Raw genomic sequence first — 15,297 nt, forward strand, 5'->3', positions numbered from 1 at the left:
TGCCAGAACCTGTCAGAATAATGAAAAAAAGAGAGCTTGAGAGAGGGAAGAGAGGCAGTGAGACAGATTGGAGAGCGAGAGAGAGGCAAAGGTCAAAAGGGGAATTTTGACCAACTATATCTCCAATTTTATTCTCCTCCTATTTTCTTGTTGAATATATCTGACTGTATGTTTTTATTGTAAGTGTCTGAGAAATGCTATTATTCAAACAGCCACATGTGTAAACTCCAGTATGGTTACCACATACCACTTACCACATACTGTTGTTCTGGCAGTTATAACGTCATACTCACCAAATGAACTGCTCAGATCTGGGATCATCGCAACACAGCCAATAATTTGGACACGGCACGAAACACAAGCAGTCAGATGATCATAAACAAAGCCCCACATGAGCCAAACTTATTTTTTTATAGAGAAATTAAAGGCAAACAGTAAAATTATTGCCAAAACAGTCTGCATGTTTGGTAACTGGCTGTGACGGCCCCGGGAGTTGTGGCTGACGAGGTTTGGGACAAAACTGGTTTTCATCAGGTGAACGATCCCTTACAGGTCTGTGAACCAGAACAATATTGAAAAAGTGGCTGAAAGCTTCACAGCTGCGGAATGTGTTGTTTTGTCAGATGTGAGCAGCAGGACTAGTAATCCTTTGACATTATAGGGAGTGGCTTCATCCAGGATCAAAAATATTGCATAATTTAGCTTTAATTTCTGCTACAGTCTGTTGTAAAGTCTTGATGTTTTTTTTTTTTTTGAGTGCTCAAAATGTTGGTTCCATTGACGAAGACGGGGTCAACTGATTTTAGCCCTTTCTTTAATAAATGCACCAGTAATCATCTTTGTGCTCAACGTTATAAATCCTTCATATTTAAAGTCGACTGGATGAGGCATGATGCTATAAAAAGTTAAGAAAGAATGGACACTAATCCCCTGCACTGACGTACCAACTGAGGATACATTTTAAGCGTCAAGAAAAAAAAAACGGGAGTGTAGAGAGAATGATGCGTCACACCCAAACAGTCCAAAAGACAGAATTAACCTTCACTGATCACCCATGCAATGCCAGTATAGCTCATCTGAAACTTTAATTAGACTTGTACGGCCCAGCCAGATTGAGATAAAATGTTTTCTGCAAGGTCACAAGTCTTGATTTGGAAACCTTGAAATGAAGCAGTGGTTGTTAATGGTTGAATGTGGGAGGCAAGAAATGCTTCATCACTGTTATTTCACTGAAAAGTTTTTGCAGCTGTGTATTCATGCCAGCTAAGAAACTGTCTCTCTGCTCCTTCCGTGACACCTCACATTTATCTTGTAGTTATCGGGAGAAAACTGGCAGTCCTCATATTTTGCGTTCTCAGTCCTCGAAAGGCAAAATGAGTATGAGGCCAGTGTGTCATCATTCATTGTGAAATGGTCACATTTAATGGTTGAAACCTGTCATTGTATATACATCTATAAAAAAGACCCCAGGTACAGGTTACGACATTCTACTGCTAATACATACATTATTATTATTATTAAATAATAAACTTTTTGTTCAATGTTAAAGTTACATATCATAGTTTACAAAATAGGATCAAGGAGAATTAAGCCATTATGAATGTCTGAAAAAAACAAACAAAAAAACCTAAAGTCCTATATGTGTGTTTTTATTATTTGTCCATAAAATAAAAAAAAAAAATACAATAAAACACATCAATATTCCTTTGAATAACATAATATTAACTGGTGATATTGGCTACTGAAATGTAAACTGCAGAAAGACAATTTTCTATGTTTGTAAAGGCGTTGGAATTTGGAAAGCAAACAGTTTTGTGTTATCGTATTTTACAGCACAGCGCAGAATGGGAAAACCAACATAGCTTGTATGAATGTTTCAATAACCAACTTTGTCGCCACATTACAAAGTTGAACCAAAAAACAAAAATAGGTGGGCAAAGAATTGTTCAGTCTCAATTCCACTTAAGTTTTTTTTTTTTTTTTTTTTTTTTTTTTTACAATCCAGGTCCTATTTTCCAGTTGCTGAAAGCAGAATGTAAAGCTAATCGTCTAAATAAACCAGACTACCATTACTGAATTCTTCAAAGTGTTAGTCCTCGTATCGAAAAACAACTTGCTCCGTCAGTTTGATTCAGTCGTTGGAGGCGAACAGATTCAGAGTCTGATTGAGTATTTTTGTGGCTTCTTTGTTAAATGGTAGGTTTACACAAACAGGAGCTGCAGAGTTCCTCAGATTAATCCCAAATTTGATTCCTATACCGTTTAAGTCGGTACCGATGAGGTGTTGTGCACCCACACACACACCCACACCCACACACACACACACACACACACACACACAACTTTCTGGGGTTTTCAACCCATGAAGAAGTCAGGCACAGGCTTCAGGAAGCTCAATGAATTGTTTGGGAACCATTTTGTCGGGAGTGAAGTTGAGTCTTTGGCATGATGATTTAGCTGTATGGGTGGGGACTGCTATGGTAACTATACACACAAACACACATCCTCTATATGTGTGTGTGTGTTTGTCTGTGCAGTGCTGGATTTTAGAAGAAAGTTAAAGTAAAATTAAGACTATCAATTGATCAATAAAAAACGAAACAAAAAAGGTAACGAGGAGGTTTTTTTTCTCATCTTAGGAGTTGATTTTCTTGCTCTGAAGAGGAGATTCCCAAACCAAACTGTTTTCTTCCAAAACATATCAGTCTGCTGTGGCACATTAAAAGCCACCAGGGTGTAATATAAGACTATTGGTGCTGATATCACTGCCGTTGTTGCGGTTGTTGCTGCTCCTGTCGCTGCTGCTGTTGTTGTTGGTGATGATGCCGCTTTCAGAAGTTCCACTGAAGATTTTCTTTGTCACCGTTCAATCAAAAATGCTGAATCGCATTCTCATCGTCTGATTTTATGTCTAAGTAACTGTGGTGAGTAACTGTATGATGGACAGAAATGATCAATGCACTGTATCCTTGAAACATGTGCAAAATAGAAAAAAGACCAGCCTCCCCCTCCTCTTCCTCTTCTCCTCACTTCTCGTCTTCCTTCAGGAATAAGACATATAAATCTGGAGAAAGAGACAGAAGCATAAATTATGTATCTTGTTTTAGATCCATCTATATATCAGTGGTGGAACAAGTGCTGAGATCCTTTGCTTAATTAAAAGTACCAAAAAATGATGATGGGATAAGAAAGAAGAAAAGTTCGGATCCACTCATTTTTATTTATGCTTTTGGATGTGTTTGGGATTTGTTGTGAAATACTTGTTCATTTTAAAACTTCAAACCATGGACAGATGTTTAAATGAAACCTTCTGGGGAGTTTTGAGGGGAAATGTCTCTGGCACGACATGACAAGGAGCCTGAAATTGATACTGCCCTTTTTTTGTAAGAGGTTGGGGACCATTGGTTTCCTGTAATCTTTTATAAGCCTATCACATTTTTTATTTAAAACATTAATCTGTAAAGTAACTAGTAACTACTGCTGTCACACAAACGGAATGGACTAATGATTGCAATATTTCCCTTCAAAATGTAGTGAAGTACTCCAGTAAAATACACGTACCTCAGAACTGTACTACAGTACAGTATTTGAGTAAATGTACCTAGTTACCTTTCCACCATGGCTGTTTGTCTATTCATCCACCTGTCTCTCTCTCTCTCTATCTAGCTATCTGCCTTTGGTGTGAGTGATCACATTAACACATTGCCGTTCATTGAAATGCTGTAGGCCTAGATTGCAAAAACAAATCATAAATCTGTCATCCTTGATCTGGATGGATAACACTATGTGTGAACTGCACATGATTGATTTCCAGGTCAGTAGGTGGTGTTGTAGGGACACTGGCATGAATGTGCCTTTAGCATATTTATCCAGCCAGACCTGACTCGGTTCACCCTCCGGTGGTTAAAAGGAGCAGCAGGTGTTCTTTTGGAGATGCATGTTTCATGTCCTTTCGTTAAAGTCTTATTATAGGGATGTTTGTCAGTGTTTCTCTTCGCCCAGAATTGGGGCGCAAAAAACATTTCCTGTTTGCACACCTCTATAATCAACTTAGCTGCGGTCCAGGACATTCAGCTTTTCTGCATTCATTGTTTAACGTCTACATCTTCGACAGGACGCAGACTATTACAACATGATTTATAGTGTAAAACCTCTAAAATTAATGAAATGGGACAGCTTTGGATTGGATTTTACTTCAATCCCTTACGGGGTTCTGCAGAAAAAAATTAAAGAAAGCCCCCCCCTACTGGGTAATAAAAAAAACTGACCCAATCGTTGTTGCTCTTGTTCTATTAAATATCCTCTTGACATCTATAGACATGCATCGACTTGCCAATGTATGACTGAATGTCTGAGTTCAAGATCAATTCAAAGATGAGGGCTTGTAGACTCACTGCACGATGTGTGTGTGTGTGTGTGTGTGCTTGTGTTCCCTTACCACATGAACAGCAGCAGCATTCCTAACAGCAAAGGGGAGAAAAATGTGAGGAGCCTGGCAGCTCTGCCCACTGGAGGTTCAGCCTTTTGTGGTGCGTTGGAAGACGGTATGGGGGAGGTCTTAGTCTCTGGAGAACCAATGAGAAAACACAATAATCCTTACATGGCATATTTTAATGAACTCTTCTAAATTCTTGTTCTGATATGTCCTTCAGTTTTTATTTTTTTAAATTCCCGGTGCTAAATGTCCAAAACGTCCTTTTGATGAATGGACACTGAAATGTATTCATCATACCGGGAAGAACTGAACAGAAAGGAAAATACAGTGCATGGCGAAATCAATTCTAATCTGCAAGCACAATCAATATGGGACTTGTCAAAGCCGTTATGTAGTGAACTGGACGAAAAAAAAAAAAAAAAAAATCTTGAAGCTGCGGGGAAATGGGGATAGTGAAGGGCAGAAACTGAGCAAAATAGATAGACTGAAAGAAGAGAAAGGGAAACAGAGCATGTGGTAAAAACCCTGAGCTAAAGGAGACAGTGAATGGAGCAGGAGGTGGATATAAAAAAAAGGGGGAACATGCATTGTGGAAGTTAATGTATTGCTGACAGGAGACGGTCTAATACAGACTTTGAAAACCTACACATTTACAGACCCATGATAGGCTGTGTATTTAGATATACAGCACTTAACGAGAGCTGTAGACCGACTGGAGTCCCACCTAAGTCACAAAAATGAGGATTTGAAACTTTTATTGTTTGTTGGGGCTTGAAAGCAAAAAACGCTCATGTCTCACGTTTTGACCTGGTAAAATCCCAGGACAATCAATAAATCATACTCATACAAAGAAAGTTATTGTGAAACTCCCCTACACTTCCAGTCAGTACAATTCTGTACAAATTAAAAAAGCTTGTTGCAAATATAAATATGCTGAAAATTCCTATGCGCTTAAGCCATTTTCAGTGCTTCAGTTTGGTTTTATGTTGCATGGCAAATGAAAATATCACAGTTTAATGTTTTATAAAATGGGGCCATTGCTACAGCTGCAGGCAGCACAATAGATATTAACTCATGAACACTGCTGGCTGCTCGGTCTAGAACCCAAAGCATTATTTTTACTGGAGAGAGTATGATTTCCCTCTCCTTCTAATTAATGACTGTTTTGTGGTACGGCATTGGGAGTTGGGAGATATTAGAAGGAAGCAGCCAGGTGTGAAATAGCCAGAGAGAGAGAGAGAGAGAGACGGAGAGAGAACTAGGACACATTTAACATGTTCAGCAGCTCAGTGCAATACTTCAAGGCTGCAGCAAAACACTGTGCTTTGGAGTGGGGAAGAAAATAAAAACAATGTGGAAATAATGCGATGGTGACGAGGAGAGACAGTTATGGGCTGTACGTTGATGTAACAAGCTAGTAGAGGACAGGGAAAGAGAGGGAGCCAGGACAATGATGTTAGGAAGGGAGAGGAGCGATGGACAGCGGCGGGGGAAAAAATGAGGGGAAGGTAGAGGGAGGGAGCAAAACGGGCAGGCAGAGAAGTGATGGGGGAAATTTGAAAAATAAAGGGGAAAAAGAAGGGGGGGGGGGAGAATGCATTAGGGGAAGAGAAGCTCATAAGATCATATTTGCTGAATGACTTCAACTCGAACTACCCCGCCTGTTTACGGTGCGACTGTTGACGTCTGAGGCATTAGGGTACACCAACGTAAGAGGCGACTGTAAGAAAAGTCATGAACGCAGAATCTGTGATCATCCATCGTGATGATCCATTTTTAAGCTTAGATTGAAGTTAGATTTAGGTTTTCTTCCTTGGTTTGCCTCTGCTATGAAGGAGGACCCGGTAAGACCTGTAGCAAATATAAATGCTTTGTCTTTGCAGGAAAAAAAAAAAACAACAGACCTTGGATGCTGGATGTATTTTATGGGTATCTACAAAGCCTAAACCTCAGCATCCACTTGCTGTTAGCAGTGCACACAATTAAATTTTAAGATCAATGTGTTGTATCAAAATGCACCTTGGGACTCGAGGTAAACTTCTGTGCTTAAATTTTTATATACACAGGTTTGAATCGTTGGCTCAGTATATCCAGAATTTTTCCAACTCAGTCGCTAGATTTTTGCACTGATAATTCCTGCCAATCCAAGCCTTAGAGGTGCTCCAGCTGTCAGTCATCTTACATTGTCGATGGACGGCACTTTTACTTCTAGAACCCCAGAATACAAAGCAACAGGACCTTAAGGTATCTTAGCATTGCCCTCAACATTAATCTGTGGTGGTGGCTGCTCATTCAGCACTTGCATGCATATAAGCTTGCTCTACGACATACCTTGAAAAAGAAACTTAGCGTTTATTACTAGCTCTTGACATGAAGGATATAAGAAGTGGTATGTAGTGTTGCTGGTTTAGTGCTAGACAGTGTCCAGTTTCTGTTTCACAGAGTGGGTGAGACAGAAACATATCCTGGATGGCTGCAACGCTAAGAGTGGCGGCAACTTTTTAAAGCTTCAGATGATCTTCATGGTACTGCGGATGCTAGGAAATGGTCCAGTCATTGAGGAAGGGATTTCCAAGTGTTGTCTGTCTGCTACTCCACTAGCCCTGTTATACGAAATAAAGGTGTCGATGCCAGGGAACAGAACAGATGCTGAAGTGCAACGAGCCACAATTTTGGTTCATCCCCACGAGGTATGTGTGACCTCATGGATGGGAAAAAAAAAAAAGAAACAAAGCGAAAAAAGGAAGTAGAGGAAATGTGGCAGAGGCAAGATGATAGAAAGACAGAGGAAATGGAGAAAGTGTAACTGTGTGTTTTGACTGTGTTCTACACAATCAATAAAGCACAGGAAGTCTGTTCTTATTTTCGGATGAGCAGCCAGGAAATATTGGTCAGTGTGTAGATGTTAACAAGCTGGTCAGCTGAAACAGAAGTTGGCCCTGGCTGAACTTTTAGTGTTTATCGGTCTGGTCATCGACAGGCAAACAAATATTTTCCTTGTTTCCCTGCTGATGTGATTATGCTTCATGTGCAACAGTTACAAAATGGCGAGTACAAACTGAATAATTAGTTGATTCCCATCCAACAGCCACGTTTCTATTCAATAGTTTTAAGTGAATCTGTGTGTTTCCATTAATTGCCTGTATGCAAAAACATTCAAGACATGACAATATTACATAATTAACTGAGCATCAGTAACTCTGATACACAATGGCAATTTATTGCTGCTTTCAAGATAAGATAGCATTTGTGTTGTTTCTTAATATTAATGGATGAATTTGTCCCTGTGGTGTTTTTATCATTCACTACCATGATAAAGAGGGGCCAAATAAAACAAGCAACAAGGGCCCTGTCTGGACTTGAACAAATGACGCTATGGTTACATACACCCTGGACACCTCTGCTCCATTCTTCTTTTTTTTTTTGTTTGAGAATTTTTGGTGAAGTGGAGGCATACAACTGTTGCTGTAGTAGCATGACTTGATCGTGTGTCAACAGCGGACCATGACATCAATGTCTACTTGAAAAATCTGTTTTGTCATCCCTTTTGCACTCTCTCCTTTTCTCCAAGCCACACTTTCCATCACTTAAAAAAAAAAAATTCTGGCAATTCCTTGCCGTTTTTTTAATGCACAAATTGAAAATGTGCAGGAAAACAGGCAGATGAAAGAGTACCCAATGAATCTTGGTTCTCAACTGCCTTTATTTAAAAAGACCAGAGGGGAAAAAATAAGCATAGAGAAACGGTGTATCCATCAGTGGAAACAACAACCAACCCTGATGTCCTTTTATTGATATTAACAAAGCAGTTGTAGCTGCACACAGTCACTACACAGATGCAATCAGTCATTCAGGAAATAACATCTGTAAAGAAAGTGGCAGAAGGCCAGAAAAAGAGATAAGGCATGAAGAGTGAGCAATCGATAGAGAGAGAAGTGAGAGGAGAGGGAAAAGAAAATGACAGAAATGGAGAGAGAGAGAGAGAGACCCAGAGGCAAAACAGAGGACACTGAAAGAGAGAACAGAAAAAAGGAGAGAGGGAAGCAGGGAAGTGGTAGCTGGATCGAGAGGAAGCATGAGGAGAATCCCAATAACCTCCTGTTATTTCCCTGAGAACAAGAATAATACAATGTGTACTGAGTCAGTGTTTATGTGTGTGTGTCTGTGTGTGTGTGTGTGTGTGTGCGTGTACACTGCATGTTATCAGAGTGAGGTACCGCACACGTTCTCTTGGTGCTGTTTATACATGTTTGTGTGTGAGGGAGAGTTAGAGCAGGCCGCAGGTTCTCCGTGTACTGTTTAGCATGTGTTTAGGCATGCGAGCGTCGTTCAGTGTTGACTGTGTGATGATCAGTGTGTAGTGCCGCTCGTGGCCAACAGGAGTCACTGTTGTACTGTAAAACTTTGAGAGTTGAGAAATTTTCAATGGACAGGCAGGGAGACAGAGAAAGACAGGTAGACAGAAAGATTTCAGACTGGGTTCATGTTGGCAGTAAGTCAGTCAGTAAGGACAGTTCTTCACTCCTTTGCCCTGACGATGTAAATTTCATATTGCACAGTTGATGGATAAACAGCTTACCCTCGTGACTTTATCAGTACTTGGACATGCGAGGGCGTAGGGTTGGACCCAGAAGTGAGAGATTAATGACAGTACAAAACAATTAAGGATACAGTGTAAATGTGCTATAGTATTAATGCACTAACCTAAACTCACACCTACACTTGTAAATCAAAAAATACTGTCAGGCTGAGTTCAGCCCAACAACCTCCACCAATCACGGCAGCATGCATGTGGCCTTAGAGGTACAACCCACGGCAAAAAAAAAACAATAAACAAAAAAAAAAAAAAAACCCTTCTATTGTAAAGCTAGTATTAATGTGAGCACAATGTAACAAATAGCAACAAACTCTGCAAGCCAGCAGCTCTATAGCTCACTAATTATCACGTCATAGCTCATTTGTTTAATCCGTAAAAAATCTGGAGTGTAAGAACAAGAAGAGGCCTTAGGGTGGGTTATGTATGAGACTACTTCTTGGCTGGGTGCAGTTACTTCCTGCAGTGAGGGTGCTGGGCACCCAGTGGAGACTACAGGAAGTCACTGCTCCCGGCCAAGAAATAAAACCACTTTAGTTTCAGATTAAACAACTGAGATTAACTGCATCTCCACACACAGAACTCCAGACAGAACACCTTTGTATAGTGATTTGAAGTGAAGTGTGTCTTGCAATTCCGTCTTGAATATTATAATGTGGTATTCACCAGCCTGATATGATAAACAGATAAAGACTCCCTAGACCAAGGCGGGAATGCAAGTTATAAAACCTGTCTACTTACATTCAGTGTTTATTCATTCAGAAATGTGTCCTGCCATTTTTGCTTTGCTATTCCAGTGTGGTCAGAGAGATGTGTACAACAGAGTGTTCAGAGTTGGAATGTACACCTTGTTGTTCAGGGATTATCAGTGCGCTGAGAGGTTTTGATTTGACAAGTGAGCCATCTTTAATCTCTGCCACATACTGAAACGGTGCCAACTAGATAATTCCCAGAGACAGTTTTGTCCTTGTGTGTGTGTGTGCGTGAAAGTATATACAGCATATGTGTGTGTGTCAGAGAACACACAAAATATAATAATCTATAATGAATTCCACGTTAAATTATAATTTCTCATGCATAAAAAACCCAGAAATATAGTGTTGTTTTATTGTAAGTGATCTAGATTGAAGTTTTAGGAGAGACGTGAGCATTTTTTTAAAAGATGGCACAGTTTTTCCCTGAGGCAGTGTGCAGGCTTTCAGGCTGATGTGTGTCCATATGTCTTGGGGCTTCCGGATCTTATAGCTTAAACTGCGATAAAAGTTCAAGGCTATCAAACGCTTATAGTGTACTCAATTTAATGATAAAGAGAGTTATTAAAGAATCTTAATTTCATACCTAACTGGTTCAGGAAATTTACTGTGTGACAGCCGTGGGCACTAAGAACAATGTTAAAAAAACATTATAGGAATACTTTTATAATCTTCACAATGATTTCTACGGCTCATGGACAATGAGAAAGATAAAAACCAAACAGCATTATAGAAATACTCGTGTTACTTCTACCTACATATAGTCACACTCAGTGGTCACTCTATCCCTATCTTTCTCTCTTTGGACTTCTCAACTTACGTATTTTGGGAAATAATCAGAGTATCATTAACTACTCATGACAAGCAATCTCAATAAATTGTAGGCTAAACTGGGATTCTTATTTGCATTTAGTGTTTTCCTTATTTTTATTTTAACCTTTTTGCCACTTTAGAAGCGTGACTCTTGGGGTGGAAGTGTTTGTTGGCTGGTCCACCACTTTGGTCTAGATTGCAGTGTCTCAACAACTATTGACGAATCGCCAAGAATTTTTGAAAAGACATTCATGGTCCCCAGAGGATACACTGTAAGCACTTTGGTGGTCCTCAGACTTTTCCTCTAGCGCCAACATCAGGTAAAAATCTAAATTTATATAATATTTTGGTTTATTACCAAATACATGGAAAACAAACAACGCCTCAGATGTACTTTGTCCTAAGCCAAACTAAGATGGTGAACACGGTAAGCATAAAGCATGCTAAGCATTGGGATGTGAACAGCGGAATTGTAAGCATGTTAGCATACTCACATTAGCATTTAGCTCAAAGCACCGCTGTGCCTAATTACAGCCTTACTCAGCAACTAGCGTAAACCTTTAGTCTCGTTTCATTAAGTTTCATTTTATTTTGTTATTTCTTTTTGTGTATTTCAACAGATAGCATTTTCATGCATATATTGACATCTGCTGTACCAGTCTAGATTTTTCATTGGCTTATTTCTTTTGAGCGAAGGAGAATGTTTGTTTTAAAGTAGACTGGCTCGACAAACTGGAAAACCTACCTGCCTACCTGCATTTGAACCAATGCATCTGACTTAAGTCACCAACTCTGAATGCAACCCTAGGGTAAGATTAAAGGGTCCAGGCTTTAATTAATGCTACAACCTACCGGTAGAAAAGTCCCCTTCAGTTGTGGAAGTGATTGGCAGAGGATCTTCAATCCAGGGTGTAGCATGGACGGCAACACTCCAGTCACTCCATGTTCCAATCTCTGTGTCCTTGGCAGCCACCTGCGGGACACAGGGACAGTAAAAAATGTATTTGGTAAATTGGAAGGCATTCATTATCAAGTTTAAAAATCATTTGAAAACTTAGTAGAATGTGCAAGAACCTGCAGAAGAATGCTGATTTGTCACCATGAACCTCTATATTTCCCAACTCATCTTATTATTACCTCCACCAAGAAGGTCATGTTTTCACCCATGTCCATTTGTTGACTTGCTTGTTTTATTTGTCAGAAGGGTTATGCAAAAGGTACTGAACTGAATTGCACCAAACCTGGTGGAGGGATGGGGCGTGGGCCAGGGAAGAGCCCATTGCATTTTGCTGCGGATCCGGTTGAAGATATCATCTTCACTTGTCTTAATTAGTCAGTAGGGTGAATGTGTTACCTGAATGATGTATTCCTTCCCAGCATAGGCATCAGTGATGGTGTGGGACGTGCTGTCAGATAGCTCCACCTAAACAGCCAATAGAAGAGAGCAGGTGGTCAGTGTGGATCAGAGAAATCTGTTTTTTAAAGTAGTTAATGAAATAATCTTATTTAGGAATGAAACTGATGCATATATGAAACCATACACAGTTTTCTGAATGCTTTCTATGGCCCTAGGGATATGAAATGTTTCCAACACCATGAATTCTGAAAATTCTCCACTAAAAAAGGCAGTTATGAGTTCCTAAGTCAACTTTTGGACTGGATGTCCTACCCTTCTACCCATAGCTCTACCAATAAATTATGTGCTCAGTATAGCAATCCAAGCCTGAGCCTTTAATGTTTTATGGCGGGTAAAACATTAAAGGATTTTTTTTTTCAGGCCTCATTTATTTACAACACACCTTTCTTCATTATTCTGTGCATAGGTCAAGTCTACTGCTTTTTTCTTGCGGTGTTTTATATTTCACTGTTGAATTGATTGAACCTTGATGCCCCTGCAGCCTCCACACTCCACACATACTAACACTCAGACATGCATGCAAAATACCAGTGGCATAATTGATGATTATACCAAAAAGCTCTGGCATCAATGCAACACAATTTTGTAACACAATATAATACGTGCCAATATTTGAAAGCCTTTTGTGCACACTTTAATTTGCAAAGCGCAACAGAGAATGAGGTAAAAGTTTGAGTCACTGGGGAGTGCATGATTTGCTGCTTCCCTGTAATTTATGCTTAGTGCTGTGTGTGTGTGTATGTGTGTGTGTGTGTACTTGTTTGTTTGCCTTTGGCTTGTGTCTGAAAGACCGAAGGAAAAATTGGCAGACGGAGGGTGCTGCCTTTACTTCTCCTGAAGTCAAATTGAATGATTTACCCACACACCTACTGTACAACCACGCACAGCTGGGTGAATCAGAACTGAATCTGCAGCTGGGGGTTATCTGAAATCCTTCATTGTACTATTTTAGCAAATAGTTATGTTATTGTGTCAGGTGGACAACAAATAATGACACACACTCAAATTAAGGAATCAACAATAGATTTACTACATTTCACCAATACTAATAAAACACTTTGAGAGAGGAATATCATTAAAAAAAAAAACTGCACCTACAGTACATACATTTTTTTTTAGAGATTTTAAAGACTGAGACTTGAGTTGCATGGTACAAAAAACCGACTTCAGACCAGGTACAGGTGGAGGTACAGATTCAACAATTCAACCGAATTCAAAACAATTGGGATCTCAGGATGCTGACAAAGCCACAGACAGATCCAAGTCCATTGTGAGTCTTCATGATTACTTAGACAAAAATGCAGCCTGCATTGATATAATGAGAACACACACACAGTTTACTGTGAGTTATGTGGGCTGAGAAGGCTTTATCAGAAAAGAAACATCTGATCGTGGCTCAGTTGGCAAATGTTATTCATTGTAGAATAAGGGCTCCTGATGTTCCTGAGTGATAACATACTTTCATTACCATCAGTTTTTAAAGCAATATTATACTTTACCCTTTTTTTCACTATAGACTCATGTGTATTGTTTGTTGACCACTATCACCCTATTGGTTAAATCTTTCAACTTCCCGGTTTTGGATCTTTGGTTTCTATTTGTTATGCTAAAATTGTACTGACCAAGTTAATTGCTGAGAACTGAAAAGACAGTGATATTGCTACCATACTGCAAACCAGGTTTGGATGGATGTTTACAATGAACAGTCTGGGTAATAATCTTATTATTTACCTTTGATTTCTCTTCAAATAATATATAACTGATAGAAATGGTGGCCAAAACTACAAAAATGAGACTTAAGTTGCAATAAAGCAGAATTATCCTGTACATATTCTTGATATCTCCAGCTACGCTGAACAGTCTGCGATTTCATCAAAAACCCCTCACACCACCATATAATTTTTGCCAACCACCAGCCGTAACCAAGCCTCCGACTGGAGTTTTCCTTTTAGCTCTTCAGGATGTGCAAATCTGCAGTCGATCTGACAAATAACCCCCTCGTACATCCCCAGCATCTGTGCTTCCTCTTTCTTCCTGTAATCTCTCTCTCATCGCTCACCCTCTTTATAAAGTTGACCGCTCTGTTTTCAACATCGCCCTGATCTGCACAGTCTCTGTCTATCTGCTCTCATTCTTTGTCTCTCTCCCCCATTCCCCCTGTTTGGAAGGAAGTTTAGGCTTTATCTGCCTAACCGAGCGCTACATTTATAGGCTTAATTTCATTAGTGGAATGCAATAACAACGTCACCCGAGTGTGCATGTGTTAGATGTTCCTGCTGAGTGCTGTGCGCATGTGTTGATATACTTTAGTATACTATATATAGTGTATGTTTAGTGTGTGTTAAGAGACGTGTGTAGCCTTTGAGGCTTAATTTTCCACTGTTTACATGTAGTCCAACCAGTGTATCCAACCATAGCCTCTAATGCGCACATGTGTGTTCATGTGTGTGTGTTTGCATATTAATGTCTATGTTGTGAAAGCTTGTGAAAGTTCAGCTGTAAACATACATCTGCTTGATTCTGTGTGTTCATGTAAATTTGTGCATCTGTCTTTATCTTTTTGCCTGTGTGCGGTTTGGGAAAATAGCTCTCTCTATTGTGCTCATGAATTTAGACTCATGTGAGTATATGTCTGTTGCACAGCTATTTGCGTTTACAAGGCTGATCTGGAACTAGTGCTTGTGTGTGCATACATAGGTGCGTGTGCACGTGTGTGAACTATGTATGTGTGGAGGAGTATGTAAACAACTTACTGATAAACATTTCTAAAGAGATGGATGTGTTGCTGCATTGCCAAGTGGCTAAACAGGGAGCAGCGAGAGCAGCACTTAATATCACGCAGTAGTGGGAGGTGGGGGAGGCAGCAATGGGGGGGCTAGTAGGAGATGCAGTTTGGAGAGGCTGTTACTATCGTTGCCAAAAAATGCTGTCAGAACATTCACACTGCAAGACCCAGCTTGTGTGTCGTCTCCGTGGTGTTGAAGGGATGTATATTCCCTTTTCTTATGTGTGTGTTTGTGTGTATGTACTTTTCGTATGCATCTGTAGGGATGATATATTGTAAACTAAGCTGTTGAGAGCTGTAAAGAAAACAGAATCTACGTATGCAGTGTTCATAAAAAGTGTATCTGCAATTGTGCAAATGCATTTGTATGTGTGGGACTCACACACACACACACACACACACACACACACACACGCACACACACACACACACACACACACACACACACACATACACACATTCACAAAGGAAAGCAGGCACACACACAAATACATTGCCATC

The 15,297-nt window shown here is 39.8% G+C and overlaps 1 protein-coding gene across 5 annotated transcripts in view; it reads right to left on the bottom strand.

Annotated features, from left to right (window-relative positions):
- Positions 1-1,429: 1,429 nt before the first annotated feature.
- The window catches only part of cntfr (ciliary neurotrophic factor receptor), a 227,068-nt gene continuing 213,200 nt past the window's right edge, over positions 1,430-15,297 (bottom strand). For all 5 annotated transcript variants that reach the window (XM_040156591.1, XM_040156592.1, XM_040156593.1 and 2 more), the window contains 4 exons: positions 11,949-12,017; positions 11,447-11,567; positions 4,439-4,565; positions 1,430-3,064 (listed from right to left, as the gene is read on the bottom strand). In XM_040156591.1, the coding sequence (XP_040012525.1) occupies position 3,064; positions 4,439-4,565; positions 11,447-11,567; positions 11,949-12,017 (318 nt within the window). In that variant the 3' untranslated portion in view covers positions 1,430-3,063. The remainder of the gene's footprint in view (positions 3,065-4,438; positions 4,566-11,446; positions 11,568-11,948; positions 12,018-15,297) is intronic.

This window comes from Xiphias gladius, chromosome 20 (assembly GCF_016859285.1).
Source record: "Xiphias gladius isolate SHS-SW01 ecotype Sanya breed wild chromosome 20, ASM1685928v1, whole genome shotgun sequence".
In the NCBI taxonomy this organism is placed as follows: Eukaryota; Metazoa; Chordata; class Actinopteri; order Istiophoriformes; family Xiphiidae; genus Xiphias; species Xiphias gladius.